Source organism: Lepidochelys kempii, chromosome 16, assembly GCF_965140265.1.
Source record: "Lepidochelys kempii isolate rLepKem1 chromosome 16, rLepKem1.hap2, whole genome shotgun sequence".
Taxonomy (NCBI): domain Eukaryota; kingdom Metazoa; phylum Chordata; order Testudines; family Cheloniidae; genus Lepidochelys; species Lepidochelys kempii.
This window is the reverse complement of record NC_133271.1, coordinates 6,637,239-6,653,196: the sequence shown is the minus strand read 5'-3', so window position 1 is coordinate 6,653,196 and position 15,958 is coordinate 6,637,239. Positions and strand designations below refer to the sequence as shown.

At 48.4% G+C, this 15,958-nt stretch overlaps 1 protein-coding gene across 7 annotated transcripts in view; it reads right to left on the bottom strand.

The window, feature by feature from the left end:
- The window catches only part of RGS3 (regulator of G protein signaling 3), a 247,229-nt gene extending 239,950 nt beyond the window's left edge, over positions 1-7,279 (bottom strand). For 2 of the 7 annotated variants that reach the window (XR_012155305.1, XM_073314841.1), the window contains exons 1-2: positions 7,037-7,279; positions 6,155-6,347 (exon numbers count right to left, since the gene is read on the bottom strand). Coding sequence is in view for 5 of the 7 variants with exons in the window: in XM_073314841.1 (XP_073170942.1) it covers positions 6,155-6,221 (67 nt within the window). In the remaining 2 variants the exon portion in view is untranslated. Of the gene's footprint in view, positions 1-157; positions 202-6,154; positions 6,348-7,036 lie in introns of those variants that run through there. The other 5 variants (XM_073314830.1, XM_073314832.1, XM_073314834.1 and 2 more) reach the window with 4 other exon arrangements.
- Positions 7,280-15,958: the final 8,679 nt, after the last annotated feature.

Sequence of the window (15,958 nt, the reverse complement as noted above, 5' to 3'; positions counted from 1 at the left end):
ATTGTGGGGAGGGACAGTTTACAACAAATCTCCTTAAAAATACAGCAGCAACAGTCCAGACAATCCCCAGGGTGGGAGATGCAATAACCAGCACCAGTTACCGCCTAAACTAGCGGGATCTAGCAGGCGAAATTCAATGGCAAAGCTTGGCACTCACCAGCAAGCAGCACACTCCAGACAGCTCAGAGCTTCTGTGAACCTGCCTGGGAATGTCTGGAGAGAAAGTGACCAGTCTTAAAGGTACAGGCCCCCTTTCCCTATCAAATGATGAAGAAGAGCTGTTTGCACTCCAGCACCCAACTCTCTTTGGAAAAAAGCATCTGGAGTCCCCTCTGGGGTGGCCAGGGAAGACAGAGTTGAACAGTTTTGAATTTAATGACTCAGTCTGGATCCTAAGGAGGGAGGACATCTTATACTTAGCCACAGGCTTAGGAGCTCTAGTGGGGGAATGCCAGGGAGTGACAAATCCATTGTTGTGCTGTGGAGCCTGCATGTACCCAGCTATCTCCCAAGGGCTTGCTAAGGCCCCTGAACTAACCCAGTGTGGAAAAAGCTGCCCAAAGAAACTTGCATGGCAGATACACCTAGCTACCAAGAGCCTAAGCCAGGGGAAGTCGATGGGCAGCCTGTGGTCCAAACCAGGACCACCAGAGCCTTTTCAGTGGACAGCTGGGCACGCCAGGACTCGGAGCATCAGCCCCGCTGGGACTCAGGGTTCAGCCCCATGGCAGGCATGCTGAGACTGAAGCCCCTTTCTCCCTTCCCACAGGGCTTAACCCGCGAGTCCCAGCACGCCTCTCAATTAAGGATGCGGTCTAAATTAGCTGTTCCCATCAAGAAAGAGATTTTGGAATCCTGGTGGCCTGAAAACATCCGCTCGATGAGCGGCGGCTGTGGAAAAAGCTGAGAGAAGCATGTTAGGAAGCATTAGGAGAAGGATAGAGAATAAAGGAGAAACTAACAGAACGCCACTATATCAACACCATAAGCGGGTTCCCAAAAGAAGGAGATGAGCTTGTGGAGGATTGGTCCCTCAACAGCTGTTAGTGGAGACGATCGGGGTGGGAGCCCATGCTCTGTGGGTCCCAAAACCTCCAGCTGCCAGACGGGGTGGGGGGGGGGTGGGGGGCGCGACTCAGTCAAGCTGCAGGGAGACTATTGAAAAAGACCACAATAGAGAGAGCCTCTAACTAAATGTTTACCCCAAATTTAAAACAACAACAAAAAAACAGTAAGAGGAGCCAAGAAATTGCCCCCCGGTGAAACTGCAGAGTCAAAGAGGTGGTTAGAGGCAAGTCTGGAAAACTGGAAGTCAAATCCTAGTGAGGAAAATAGAAAGGAGCATGAACTCTGGCAAGTCAAGTGTAAAGGGAGCATAAGGCAGGCCAAGAAAGTATTTGAAGAGTATCTAGCTGGAGACACCAGAACGAACAGCAAAATTTCTTTCACATACATCAGAAGCCGAAAGCTTCCCCCAAAGTCATTGCGGCTGCTGGATGATGGAGGTGCTGAAGGAACACTCAGGGAAGACAATGGCCTTGCGGAGAAGCTCAATGACTTCTTTCCATTGGTCTTCACTGCAGAGGGTGTGGGGGAGAGGCCCAGGCCCTTTCAGGTGATAAATCTGAGGAACTGCCCCACACTGAGGTGTCAAGAGAGGAGGTTTGGCACCCAATAGATAAATGAAGCAGTAAGAAGTCACCAGGAGCAGATGGTATTCACTGAAGCGTTCTGAGGGAAGCCAAATATGAAACTGCAGCGCGACTAATAGGGGATTGTAACCAGTGCTTTAAGTCAGCCTCTGTAGAGAGCCCTGAGGGGGTAGCTAATGGAATGGTGATTTTGAAAAAAAGGCTCAAGAGGCAAGCCTGGCAAGCCTAACGTCACTACCAGGCTAATTGGTGGACACTCTAGTAAAGAACAGACTTATCAGAGCAATACATAAAGAGGATCTGCTGGGGAAGCATCCAGACAGCTTGTAGAAAGGGAAATCATGCCTCGCCAAGCTATTAGAATTCTCGGAGGGTGCACACAAGCAGGTGGACAAGAGTGATCCGGTGGACGGCATGGACGGCGACGTGCAGAAATCCTTTGACAAGGTCCCTCTGCAAAGACTCTGAAGCAAACTAAGCAATCCTGGGAGAAGAGGGAAGGGCCTCTCCTGGATCAGTGAGTGGCTAAGAGATCAGGAAGGGAGGGTAGGAGTTAAGGGTTTGTTTTCACACTGGAGGCAAGTACCTAGCAGGGTCCCTCAAGGATCTGGAGAGGGACCTGTGCTGATCCGCAGATGAGCTGGAAAAGGGGGTGAAGAGTGAGGTGGCAAAACTGACAAACAATCCAAACTTTCTCCAGACGGTCAAGTCCAAAGCTGAGTGCGAAGACTTACAAAGGGGTCTGCCGAAACTGGGGGACTGGGCGAGAAAATGGCAGATGAAATTCACTCAAGAAAGAAATTTTGGAGTCCTGGTGGATATTTCTCTGAAAATATCCACTCGATGGGCAGCAGCAGTGGAAACAGCTAAGGGAAGAATGTTAGGAAGCATTAGGAGAAGGATAGAGAACAGAGGAAAAATGAACAGAACGCCACTATAGCAGGTTCCCAAAAGAAGGAGATGAGTTCATGAAGGATCAGTCCCTCAACGGCTGTTAGCAAAGATGGTCAGGGGCGTGAGCCCATGCTCTGCGGGTCCTGAAACCTCCAGCTGCTGGATGGTGGGGGAGGGGGCAACTCAGTCAAAACTGCCCTCTTCTCTTCGTCCCCTCGTGGGTCTCTGGCACGAGACACTGTAAGAAGAGAGGCTCTTGCAGCAGATGGAGCACTGGTCTGACCCACTTTGGCTGCTCTCTGGAGGGGCCAATGGCAGGGGTAGTCAGGGAGGCTGTTTCTGCCTTCAGACAGGTGATGTCAGCAAGCTCCTCAGCATGGCATCCATGTCTCTGGGCAGGCCTTCTTCAGAGCCTGTCAGCGGAGGGAGACCATGGGTCAGGTTTATGGAACCTGGGGCTACACTGGCCAGGATGACAGCTGGCTCTGCAGTCCTGGCCCAGAGCAGCTCAGGCCTGGTGCACAGCAGGGTAGGGAACGGCCAAGCTGCTAGGGATGGGAGCTGGGCTTCCTGGCAGCATCTTTTGCCGGATCTAGGTGAATTTGAACCGGTCGGGCAGTCCTGATGCACCCTACTTGGTTGGTATGCTCGGCCCACAAACGGGGGGAACCTTGGCCAGCAATTCCTTTTGCAACAAGGAAGGGCAGGGGTCAGTCTCCTCTTCTGGGGCGCTTAACTGCAGGACTGCCAAGACGTCATTTTGACTGGGGTCAGGGACATCCAAATACACACCGTCTGGGGTGCAATAAATTGTACAGTTTAATTTGCACAGCAAGTCTCTTCCCAAAAGGTTAACAGTTGAGCAGGGGCTGAGGAGGAAAGCATGGTGCACAGATAGAGGACTGATAGAAATGGTCAGAGGTGAAGAGACGGGATGGGGAATAGGAGGGTTGCTCACTCCCACTGCATTTACTATTTCTGAGGTTACTGGGAGGGAAGGGAAATCGCTTGCGCAGAGAGTAGATCACGAGGCACCGGTACTTAGCAGGCAAGAGGTAAGGGTGCCATTAATTACACAGTTTACATATGGTCCCGTCTGGTTTAAAGGAACAAGCAGAGCGATGATGTCACCCATCTCCTGGCTATCTTTACAGCTTTGAGGGCATAAGGGAACAGGGGAAGAATATTGCAGTGAAAAGACAGGGTTAGTTGGTCGGTTAAAATGATTGGGACAATTACCTTTCCAATGGCCCATCTGCCCACAACAGTAACAGGCATCATTGTCTTGCCCCAGAGTAGGGGAACAGTGGGGACCTCTGTTGGGTCTCCCTCCTTTCCCCCTTATTTGGTGGTTGCTGTGGGGTTTTTGTACATTCTGGATCTGGAAGGCCATTAATTTAGCTTCGATGTCGTCCTTTTTCTTTTCTGACAGTAGTAATGCTGGGCGGCTGCTAGAATTTCGCCTGGGTTTTTTCCTTCCTAATCCACAATACCAATTTTTAATTGGTCCCCCAATTGTGAATTGAGTCCTTGGACAAAGGCAGCCACCACTGCTTGTTTAGCATCTCGCTTTGTATTATTTATGCCAGAATATCTCTCGAAAACCTGCTTAAGGTGCTGCATATAATCAGCAGGGTTTTCTCCTTTAATTTGCCTACAAGCACTAATTTTAGTCCAATCTGCCTTTCTTGGGCAGATTTTAAGTACCATGTCCAACAGCTTATTTCTGTCTGAGTTTAAGTCCCTATCCTGGCCTTGGTCGTTGTCGAGCCACCAGGCCTCTTGTAGGAGGCGATTTAATGTTTCCCTGGGCAGGACTGCTCTCAGGAGTTTATTTAAATCTGCCCAGTTAGGGTTGTAACAGCTTATGACTGTTCTTAATTATTCTTGGAATTTGACAGGGTCTTCCCTTATTTTAGGGAATTTTTCAACCAAGTTATACAAATCTGTGGGAGACCACGGTTGCATGTACAGTTACCAGGGTCACCTGGCCTGACTCCTCTAAACCTGGGCCTGGAAGTTGGCGCAGGGAAAAGGTCGCCTCATGGTGGGGAACTAGGGGCCAGGGACTGGGCACAGGGGGTTCCCAGGATCGTAAAGTTCTTTGTAACCTAGTATTCCATGCCGGTGGTCTGGGTGAATTCTCCATCCGTCCATCTAGTTGGCCAGATAGGTATCGGACCGCGTCTGCTAGGGCAGTGATTGGGCTTTCTGTGGGATCCGAGGGTGACTCAGGGGAGGGGGGTGAAGTAGATGCTGATGTTGGTGTTACTGCTTGGAGTAGGGGTCCCTGGATAGTGGAGTCAGCCTCCCGGTTGTACTCTGGTGGAGGCATGTGGGGTCTACCGGCCTCTCTATTTGTTCTGCCCTGAGTGGATGGACCTGCACTATCTACCTACCTATCCGGTTCTCCCTGGGCGGATGGTCCTGCACCCATCTAGGTGATGTTGGGGCAGCCGGTTGTCTATATGCTAAGTATAAATCTACAACATCTCTGGATGGGGCCGTGGGGGTTTTTTGGAGAGGCCTTAAAGGATAAAGGGGTATCTGCTGGCCAACCGGGGTTTGGGGAAGGCTTAATTTCTCCTTTTAATTGCGTTTTAAGTTTCTCCTGGGAGTCCTTGAGACTCCTCATTTGAGATTCACGGCACCATTTTTCTGTTTCCCCATACCAATCAAAATATGCATTAAACTGACATTGTCTGATATTATTGGCAAAAATTGGGCCTCTGAGGAGCACAATCTTGTCAAGGTTGAAACTTCCCTCTAAGGGAAACTGTAATTTCAGATCATCCCTGGTATACCAATTCCATTTCTTTAGAAACTTGCAAGTGAAAGACTATAATTTGCGTATATGTAGTATGCCGGTGTGCCTTTTCGTGGGGCAGTGATCCTTTCAGACTCCCCAGCTCCCATCTGTATCTGGCGAGAGGGGAATCCTCTTGGATCCTCCGGCCCCCAGTACTTAACTCAAAACACACTCATACAGGGAGGGTTCTGTTTAGGGCCTCCACAACGGTCTTACAGCCCCCTTTCAGCAAAGGGCGTCGGCTGGCACAGCATACTCTGTCACTTCAGGCCAGGTGATCACACCAGTCAGTGGCTTATCATAACCGCCTCCAGGCAGGAACCAGAGATAGGGGAGGAAAGAGGGTACGGAAACAGATCTTCCGAGGATGGAAGGGATGGGATCACACACTCCTAGACCCAGACAGACCCCTCGCCAGTCATGCCATGCAGAGGGAAACTGCCGAGGTCGGGGCATTTATCATGATGCCCACTAGATGGAGTCACAGGGCTTGTGTTAGAGGCACCTCTGCTGTGTAGGGAGCTCTGGGCATCTTCCTGTGACTCTCATCACTCTGGTCTTCCGACGTTACTCATTTCACACTGGCACACAGAACCAGGTCTACCCACAACCTGCCCAGCCAGCCTCAATGGCTCTTCCCGGGGAAACCAAACCTGGATGGAACTCTGACCCACCCCAAGGGCGTCAGGCGTGTCTGGCAGCAAAAGTCTGGACAGAACGTACAACTCACTGAAGCCCCAGAGCCTACAGGCGGTCCTCCACCATAAACCCAATATAGAGATTTCAAAAGGTCTCTTACCTTTTTGGATGGGCCCGGGGTCTGGTGGGGAACAGCTCGCGGTCCTCCGGCTCTCGGGGGTCACCATCTATCCGAGTCATGGCACCAAGATTGTGGTGGAAAATTAACCAAGCGTTGTGTTTTGGTTCAGAACAAACCTGAGGCCAGTTTTCATTCAAGCATGCTTATACAGGGAGAGTCAACCGGAGCTGCTCTGGCGTAAACAGAAATACAGGAGCTTCGATTGCTGAAAACCACAATTTTCCAAACCCACTTCCTTCAACAGCATTTTCCTTCTTTGGCATATAGTGCAAGCTTCAACAGTAGCTTTGCCTTACTTGGAGTTTAGGAAAAACAAGTCTTTCCTATTATTCACAGGTGTTTCCTTTGCGGTTAACAGTTTTTCTAACTTCTAACGGTTATGGTTACATTTTTTAAGCTGTGCTGTTGCAATTGCCCCTTAATGGAATTTTCCTCACTCTCTTCTTATGCTTTATATACACAGTTAGCTTGACCAAAGTTTTAGGCCTAGAAATTTAGGCCTACTAGATTTCCTTCACACTGGGCTCAATGCAAGGATCCCTGAATGAGGATCTCTGCCTTGTGCTTTGAAGGAGATTAGACTAGATAGCTGGGGTGGGAATGGAGAGGGTATTAATGCTTGTGAAAGGAGGCCATGTGCCCAAGCAGGCCCCAATCTAAAGTACCTATGAGTGTGTGCTTGTTTATGCAGAATATGGAGCTGCATGGGGGTGACCCAGGTGCTCCCCACCACCACACACCCATACACCACACTGTGGAGTGCCAGGAGGAGAGAGGGGACTGACGGGGCCATTTTGTCTCTCCTGGATTCTGGCTGGGGAAGGAGTAGGATCCGGGAAACTACAGGCCAGTCAGCCTCACCTCAGTCCCTGGAAAAATCATGGAGCAGGTCCTCAAGGAATCAATTCTGAAGCACTTAGAGGAGAGGAAGATGATCAGGAACAGTCAGCATGGATTCACCAAGGGCAAGTCATGCCTGACTAATCTAATTGCCTTCTATGACGAGATAACTGGCTCTGTGGATGAGGGGAAAGCAGTGGACGTGTTATTCTGGATTCTGGCTGGGGAAGGGGAAGTCCACAGGCCTGGCCCATCCACTTTTTGCTACAGTCCCCACCCCTCCTCTTCCCCACGAGGCCCTGGCCGGGGAGCCCGGGCAACTGTGGGGTGTTGCACCACAGACCCTTCACCTGCCCGGGGTGGGGGGATGGAGAGCAATCCCCAGCCTTCGTCCCTACCTCCACGGGCCCCCCGCCCAGGGCAGGTGGAGGGTCAGTGGCTCCCCACAGCTGCCCATGTGACTCTTACCATGGTTGGGCTGCGATCCCTCCAGGTGCAGCAGCTGGTGCGTAGCTGTGGTGAGCAGCTGTGGGGAGCAGCTGGTGAGCAGTTGTGGGGAACTGCGGACCCTCCACCTGCCCTGGGCGGGGACATGGTCCAGGGCCTGCTCTCAGCCCCTCTAGCCTGGGCAGGTGGAGGGTCTGGGGCTCCCATCCTGCTCCAGCTTCTGGTTTGGCCGGGGATGGGACCTCGGGTGGAAGAGGCAGGGCAGGGGTAGGGCCAATGGGGAGGGGGCCCTCGGGCCCCCCACTTTTGGGAATGCTCTGCCATCCCTGGAAGCTGAGTCTCCCATTGCCCTGGGAGAAGAGGAAGACCTGACTTGGCAGGTTCTGCCTCTGCCCCTCCTCGCCCCCCTGGGGGGGCAGCCAGTATGGGGACAGATCTCCCAGTGGGAGGCAGATAGGGGACTCACCGTTTGGACACCCCACCTCCCCTCCACTTGGAGCTCCCAGGCTCCCCAGCCAGATACCAGCTCCCCTGCTGGTCCTACATCTTGCGTGCCCATGAAGAGGCAGGAGAAAGGGGAGCACATGGAGAGGGACCTCGCTGTACTAAGGGAGGAGGGGGAGCTTTGCTCTTACATGCCACGGCAGAGCCCTGTGCTAGTGTAAGCAGGGAAATGGTCCTGCTAGTGTGGGGAACTTCCCTGGCTTATACACAACCCCGGTGAAATGGGCTAGCGAAAGGATCTGAGTCCTCGCTCCCACTCCCTTTACCCCGAGGTCTGCCTGACCTCGAGGGCTCCCTTCCACTCTCCTGGGTGGCAGAGTCCTCATAACCCCAACAAGTCTGGGCCAGGATTCCTGGGGGGCTCGACTCCCCACCTTGTCATGGTCACTCAGGACAGAGTCTAGGGTGTCCTCACTCCGGGGTGCTCTCTGTGCTCTGGATGCTTCCCTGACCCACTGATCGTTCCATACAGTTCAAAGCAAATACAATTTATTAAACAGCAATCAGTTTAAAAATAAGGAAAAAATGGGAAAGGTGAAAGGAAAACCCGTCACCCCGCTCTGTGGCCCGGAGATGTCCCAACCAGCGTCTCTGGAGCATCCGGGCAGTTCAGTCTGTCCCTCCCCCAGCCCAAGCCCCTGCCCAGGCCCTGGCTGTGCTGCAGGGATGCTTCGGGTTGGACACTTGCTCTGGTGGTGGCTGTCAAACAGGCTGACCTGGAGTGTTGGCCTCTCCCCATTGCCCCCTGGGACTGTCAAGTCACAGGGTCCTGGTTTCTCATTGACCCTTCTCCTTCCTTTTGGTGCTGGGAGATGGCCAGCCAAAAACCCCACTGAGTTTTTGTAAGGGGCCAACAGTCCCCTTACACTAGGTCACTGGCTCAGCAGCTAGGCCAGAGCCAAGTTGCAGGCCCTGGGAAGCGGCTGATAAGTGCCTTGCCATGAGGATGTGGAGCACAGAAGCCCCAGACTCAGCACCAGTCTTAGAACATAAGAATGGTCCTACTGGGTCAGACCAAAGGTCCATCCAGCCCAGTGTCCTGTCTACCAACAGTGGCCAATGCCAGGTGCCCCAGAGGGAGTGAACCTAACAGGTAATGATCAAGTGATCTCTCACCTGCCATCCATCTCCATGCTCTGACAAACAGAGGCTAGGGACACCATTCCTTACCCATCCTGGCTAATAGCCATTAATGGACCTAATATCCATTAATTTATCTAGTTCTCTTTTATACCCTGTTATAGTCCTAGCCTTCACAACCTCCTCAGGCAAGGAGTCCCACAGGTGGACTGTGCACTGTGTGAAAAAGAACTTCCTTTTATTTGTTTTAAACCTGCTGCCCATTAATTTCATTTGGTGGCCCCTAGTTTTTATATTATGGGAACAAGTAAATAACTTTTCCTTATTCACTTTCTTCATACCACTCATGATTTTATATACCTCTATCATATCCCCCCTTAGTCCCCTCTTTTCAAGCTGAAAAGTCCTAGCCTCTTTAGTCTCTCCTCATATGGGACCTGTTCCAAACCCCTAATCATTTTAGTTACCTTTTTCTGAACCTTTTCTAATGCCAGTATATCTTTTTCGAGATGAGGGGACCCACATCTGTACACAGTATTCAAGATGTGGGCATACCGTGTGTCAAGGTTCCTTCCCCACTCTGAACTCTAGGGTACAGATGTGGGGACCTGCATGAAAACCTCCTAAGCTTACTTTTACCAGCTTAGGTTAAAACTTCCCCAAGGTACAAAATATTCCACCCTTTGCCCTTGGAATTTCCACTGCCACCACCAAACTTTAACTGGGTTTACTGGGAAACGTAGTTTGGACACGTCTTTCTGCCCAAAATCCTCCCAACCCTTGCACCCCACTTCCTGGGGAAGGTTTGGTAAAAAATCCTCACCAATTTGCATAGGTGACCACAGACCCAAACCCTTGGATCTTAGAACAATGAAAAAGCATTCAGTTTTCTTACAAGAAGACTTTTAGTAGAAGTAAAGGAATCACCTCTGTAAAATCAGGATGGTAGATACCTTACAGGGTAATTAGATTCAAAACATAGAGAATCCCTCTAGGCAAAACCTTAAGTTACAAAAAAGACACACAGACAGGAATAGTCATTCTATTCAGCACAGTTCTTTTCTCAGCCATTTAAAGAAATCATAATCTAACACATACCTAGCTAGATTACTTACTAAAAGTTCTAAGACTCCATTCCTGTTCTGTCCCTGGCAAAAACAGCATACAGACATTTGTTTCTCTCCCTCCTCCCAAGTTTTGAAAGTATCTTGTCTCCTCATTGGTCATTTTGGTCAGGTGCCAGCGAGGTTACCTTTAGCTTCGTAACCCTTTACAGGTGAGAGGATTTTTCCTCTGACCAGGATGGATTTTAAAGGGGTTTACCCCTCCCTTTATATTTATAACACCATGGATTTATATAAGGGCAATAAGAATCACAGAATATCAGGGTTGGAACGGATCTCAGGAGGTCATCTAGTCCAACCCCCTGTTCAAAGCAGGACCAATCCCCAACTAAATCATCCCAGCCAGGGCTTTGTCAAGCCTGACCTTAAAAACTTCTAAGGAAGGAGATTCCACCACCCCCCAGATAACCACCCTCCTAGTGAAATAGTTTTTCCTAATATCCAACCTAAACCTCCCCAACTGCAACTTGAGACCATTACTTCTTGTTCTGTCATATGCTACCACTGAGAACAGTCTAGAGCCATCCTCTTTGGAACCCCCTTTCAGGTAGTTGAAAGCAGCTATCAAATCCCCCCTCATTCTTCTCTTCCACAGACTAAACAATCCCAGTTCCCTCAGCCTCTCCTCAGAAGTCATGTGTTCCAGTCCCCTAATAATTTTTCTTGCCCTCAGCTGGACTCTTTCCAATTTTTCCACATCCTTCTTGTAGTGTGGGGCCCAAAACTGGACACAGTACTCCAGATGAGGCCTCACTCATGTCGAATAGAGGGGAACGATCACGTCCCTCGATCTGCTGGCAATGCCCCTACTTATACATCCCAAAATGCCATTGGCCTTCTTGGCAACAAGGGCACACTGTTGACTCATATCCAGCTTCTCGTCCACTGTAACCCCTAGGTCCTTTTCTGAAGAACTGCTGCCGAGCCATTCAGTCCCTAGTCTCTAGCGGTGCATGGGATCCTTCTGTCTTAAGTGCAGGACTCTGCACTTGTCCTTGTTGAACCTCCTCAAATTTCTTTTGGCCCAATCCTCTAATTTGTCTAGGGCCCTCTGTATCCTATCCCTACCCTCCAGCGTATCTACCTCTCCTCCCAGCTTAGTGTCATCTGCAAACTCGCTGAGGGTGCAATCCACACCATCCTCCAGATCATTAATGAAGATATTGAACAAAACTGGCCCCAGGACTGACCCTTGGGGCACTCTGCTTGATACCGGCTGCCAACTAGACATGGAGGCATTGATCACTACCCGTTGAGCCCGACAATCTAGCCATCCAGGCACCAGTGCCTGTGAAATCTCTGACTCCCCACATGGGGCCTCTCCAATGTCACAGCCCAAAGGCCTATTGGCTCCTAACTTCCATTGAATTCCATGGAAGTTGGGAGCCTAAATGCCTCTGTACCAAGGCCTCCATGAGGGCACAAGCTTAGCAGCTTTAACATACTAGGCTTAGGGCATGCAGCTCTGTGGGCTTGGCAGAAGTGACTCACCGGTGGGTTATAATGCTGACAGAAAATAGCTGTGTTTATGTTTTAAGCTTTTTTAGTTTTATCAATTTCAATTTTCACAGTTGTGTAAGATTGTGGGTTTTAAGCATTTTTCCTTCAAGTTTTATTTATTTAAATTTTCGCAGTCACAGGAAATTCTGGAGGGGTCAGACAGTATTTAGTTAACAACAGTAGATGTGGAGATTCTAAAAGTTAAAGGTTTATAACCATGAAACATAAATTGTCAATAACACATGTCAAACTCTACAATGTAAAACTCCTTAAATTAAACTCTGCAGCGCTGTCTTACTTTGCCTATCTGTAAACGTTGATTATTAGCAATGGAAATATTTTTTCATCAGTTTGCATGTGTATGGTGAAATCGACTTTTACTGATAAAAATCTAATCCTTCCAACCCTAGGAACCTATGAGGGCCATTGGCTCAACACCTCTATCTTGCTAGGCTTATGTTCAGGTATTAAGCTCTGTGAGGCCATTAAATCAGCGCCTTTAGCTTGTACAGCTTATTTGAAAGCTCAGACTTCTATGACATCTCTAGCTCAGTGTCTTTGGGTGATGCTAAGGTTGAGTTTTTGGTGAGATTATTCCTTTAGGTTCCTTAATTTGCTGCGCTGTGAGGTCTGGGCTCGGTGTTCAACTAAATTAAAATAAACCCCTCCCTCCTCCCAGTGCAACCCAGATATGGTGAAAATCATAGGTGAGGGCACCCAGTTTAGGTCTCAATTCAGGAAAGCAATTAAACACGTGTTTAGGTCCCACTGAATTCAATTAACGGCTGTCAGAGCACAGAGCTTTAATTAATCAGAGTATTAGGTTTTATCATGTTCTGACACTTCTCACTCTCTTTGCTCCCTATCCCTACCTTTTTGACTCTTCAGGGGGCAGTTTGCAGACCTCCTTATTTCCCTACTTTCTAATGTGGGGGTTCTTTAAAGATTTTGGAGAATGTTCTCCTTGTTAGGATATAGATATTCAGGCCTGTCTGTAAAGGCCTACACTCTAAGAATTTAGGTGTATTCTTATCACTTAGTTAGTTCTAGAGGTATAAAAAGAATCACTGTCTGCCGGTGTAAGGACCTTCTCTTACTGTGACAGTCTGAGGCCCTGCTCTTAGGCTAAGATCTCTGGCTAAGCAGCAGAGGCAGCCATAAGCTGGGAAGCGAACGGTCACCTCCTCACATTCCAAACTAGTCACATTGAAAGAAGGCAATCTGGGGATGTTAGAAAGGTGATCTGATCTATCACCTCCAGAGAAAGGGAAGTGCCTAGGGGATGTAAAAGGAAGTTTAGTTTGACAGTTTTCTGTTCAGTAAGAACTCACTTATCAATAGACACAGCTGGGAAACCCTTATCTCTTTATAGATGTAGTTGTGAAATCCTCACTTCTGTATTGTTTTGTCATTATAGTTCTCACTTTGCTATTGTTTATTTGCCTGGTCTCTGTCTGGTTCTGTGATTGTTTCTGTCTGCTGTATAATTAATTTTTCTGGGTGTAAACTAATTAAGGTGGTGGAATATAATTGGTTAAATAATCATGTTACAATATGTTAAGATTGGTTAGTTAAATTTCAGGAAAATGATTGGTTAAGGTATAGCTAAGCAGAACTCAAGTTTTACTATATAGGCTGCAGTCAATCAGGAAGTGGGGGAAGAATGGGAATAGGGGTGGGGAAATTGGAATCGTGTTTTGCTAAGGGGGGGAAATGGGAACAGGGACACAGGTAAGGCTCTGTGGTGTCAGAGCTGGGAAGGGGGACACTAAGGAAGGAATCCGGAATCATGCTTGCTGGAAGTTCACCCCAATAAATATTGAATTGTTTGCACCTTTGGACTTCGGGTATTGTTGCTCTCTGTTCATGCAAGAAGGACCAGGGAAGTAAGCGGGTAAAGGAATAAGCCCCCTAACATCTTGGTGCCGTGACTTGGATACATCACATCTGATAGGTGAGTGGCAGCCTGTAAGTCCCCCTCCCCAGCAGTCTGCAAAGCTGCTTGAATGGGGTTTAGCGAACTCTCGTGATGGTAGTTGCGGGTTCTGGCAAGCCAGGGTAAAGGATTTTTTTGGATAAATGGATCAGGAAGAACCAGGCCCATACCAGGTGCAGGGGTCAACCTGGGATGAGATTAAAAAGGAAATGGAGGAAGTGTTAAGGGACACAGAGGGATGGGGTGTGGCTGAGGAACCCACCCTCCTTGGTATATAGGTAGTGGAAGAAGGTGCATGCCCATGGGGACTGGATGCCTTCCAGGGAAAGGAGGCACTTCAATCCCCTTGTGAGAGGTTTGAAGTGAGGGCAGCATTATGGGAAGCTGCCAGTAATCTTTCAAGTTTGGTGCTGCTTCAGCAAGGGCTGCTGAAGGCTTGTAAATTAGTTAGGGGTGGTTAGAGATGATTTGGCACAACAGGGTTTAAAGTCAAAAGCAGAGTTAACAGACCACCTTTAGAGACTGGAGCTGGGATTTGGTCCTGGGGGAGTAGAGAAGAAAAAAAGGGTTTCAAAGTGCAAAATGGCAGGGTTTGGAGGAGCAGGTAACAACCCGCACTCTTCTCCCAGAGCCAGAATAAGAACCTGGGGCTAAGGGTTCCCAACCGTTTCAACCCAGGGAGCCTACTCTTGGCTCAGAGCTATGTCCTTTTCCTCTTTTCCTCCTTCTTTTTCTCAGTTTACTTAATTTGCTGCTGGTAGCCTATACTTTGACCTGACCTGACCAGCTTAATTGGTTTCTTTCCTCCTCTTCCCCCTCCTCTCCCCCTGCCTTTCCACACTTTTGTTTTTCTGAAGTTTTAATGGAGGGTACTTTGGATACGTAAAATGTTTTTGGTTATTTTGGACAACGCATGATGGAGGTCTGCTGTATTCCGCTGGAATTTTTGGAGTAAAAGATCCATGGGGACAAATGTTTTACTGCCTTTTTGAACAGTCTCAAGGTTAAGACAGCACAGGTTAAGGCAGCTGTGTGGCAATAATTGTACTTGGTGGCGAAGTTGTTACAGACAATTTGCACTACCTTAAAGAACTGAATGTAGGAGTAAGTAAGTGAGTGAATAGTTACAAATGCCTTTGGCAGAAATTAATAATACAGGGTTTGGAGGAAAGTAAACATTTGGGAGCTGTGGAAATGGTAAAAGGTAACTGTTGTAAAGATGTTAAAGAGTAACAGTTGTGGTGTTACAAGAAGGAAGTTTTGTTTAATGATAAAACCCAGTTATCTAACTGTAACTGTATGTGCAACTCTGTGCAGTCACATTGGACGGAAGCTTGGTAATTAAATTATCCAAGGGGGTCAGGTAGAGTGTCTACTACCACCACTATGCTTCTGTCCCCAGAAGCCTTTACAGCTATTCTGAGGGGAAATGGGCCCTTTTCCCACAGAAATGGTCTATAAGGGACTGCTGCAGGCAGCAGGCGGCAGAGAGAGAATCTGATCAAAATTATTTGACTTGGGTAATGTAGTCAAAATCACTAAAGGAATGAAAGGAGTTTCTATTGGAACTTAACTTGGCTGCCCCTGGTTGTGTCTAGTTGTACAAGATGGGAGTGTAATCGGGTACAGTTGTGTAAAATAGAGTAATCGCAGTGCAAGAAATGTTAAGCAAAAGAGAATTTTGTGTGTACACAGGTGAAAGGAAAAGGGGAGGAATGATGGGAATACTAAGGCTTGGGGTGGCTCTGGGGGATTGGACTGTTGCTTTGGTGGGTGTGAATAAAAACTCTGTGGGCATGGGGGAGGCACTTACACCTTGTGTAAAATTAATATGGCTAATATAAAGTTATGGAGGTTAAACTATGGAAGGAATGCACATTTTTCCCAGGACGTGTGCAGTGTATATTGAAGGAGTAAAAAAAAAACATGCAAACAAAACATGGAACTTAATTAAAATCCTATTAGGGCTCCAAAAGGGGCCACAATAGGTTGTGCTTTCTTTTTCACATCTCTGTGTGTTTTGGAGCAGGAGATGAAAGTGGAAGTGGATTCTGTCCCTTTTAAGACCATCTCTGAGTTGCTAATAGCTTTTGATCCAAAAGCAAGCCAGAAAGCCTCAGTGTAAATGCAAATTACCTAGCTGACGGGCACAAAGGTGCTGCAAATAATGAATACATCTGGTCAGCAAACAAGCTACTAGAAGACTCAGATTATGGCCCTCCAGGAAAGGGAAGAGAAAAAATAAGTCAAGCTTGAAAATAAGGGGAACAGGTTAACCCTAAGGGGTAGGGAGAAGTGTGTGTGTGTGTACACACACAGTGCTAAAATCTGAAGCTATCTCAGCTATTACCT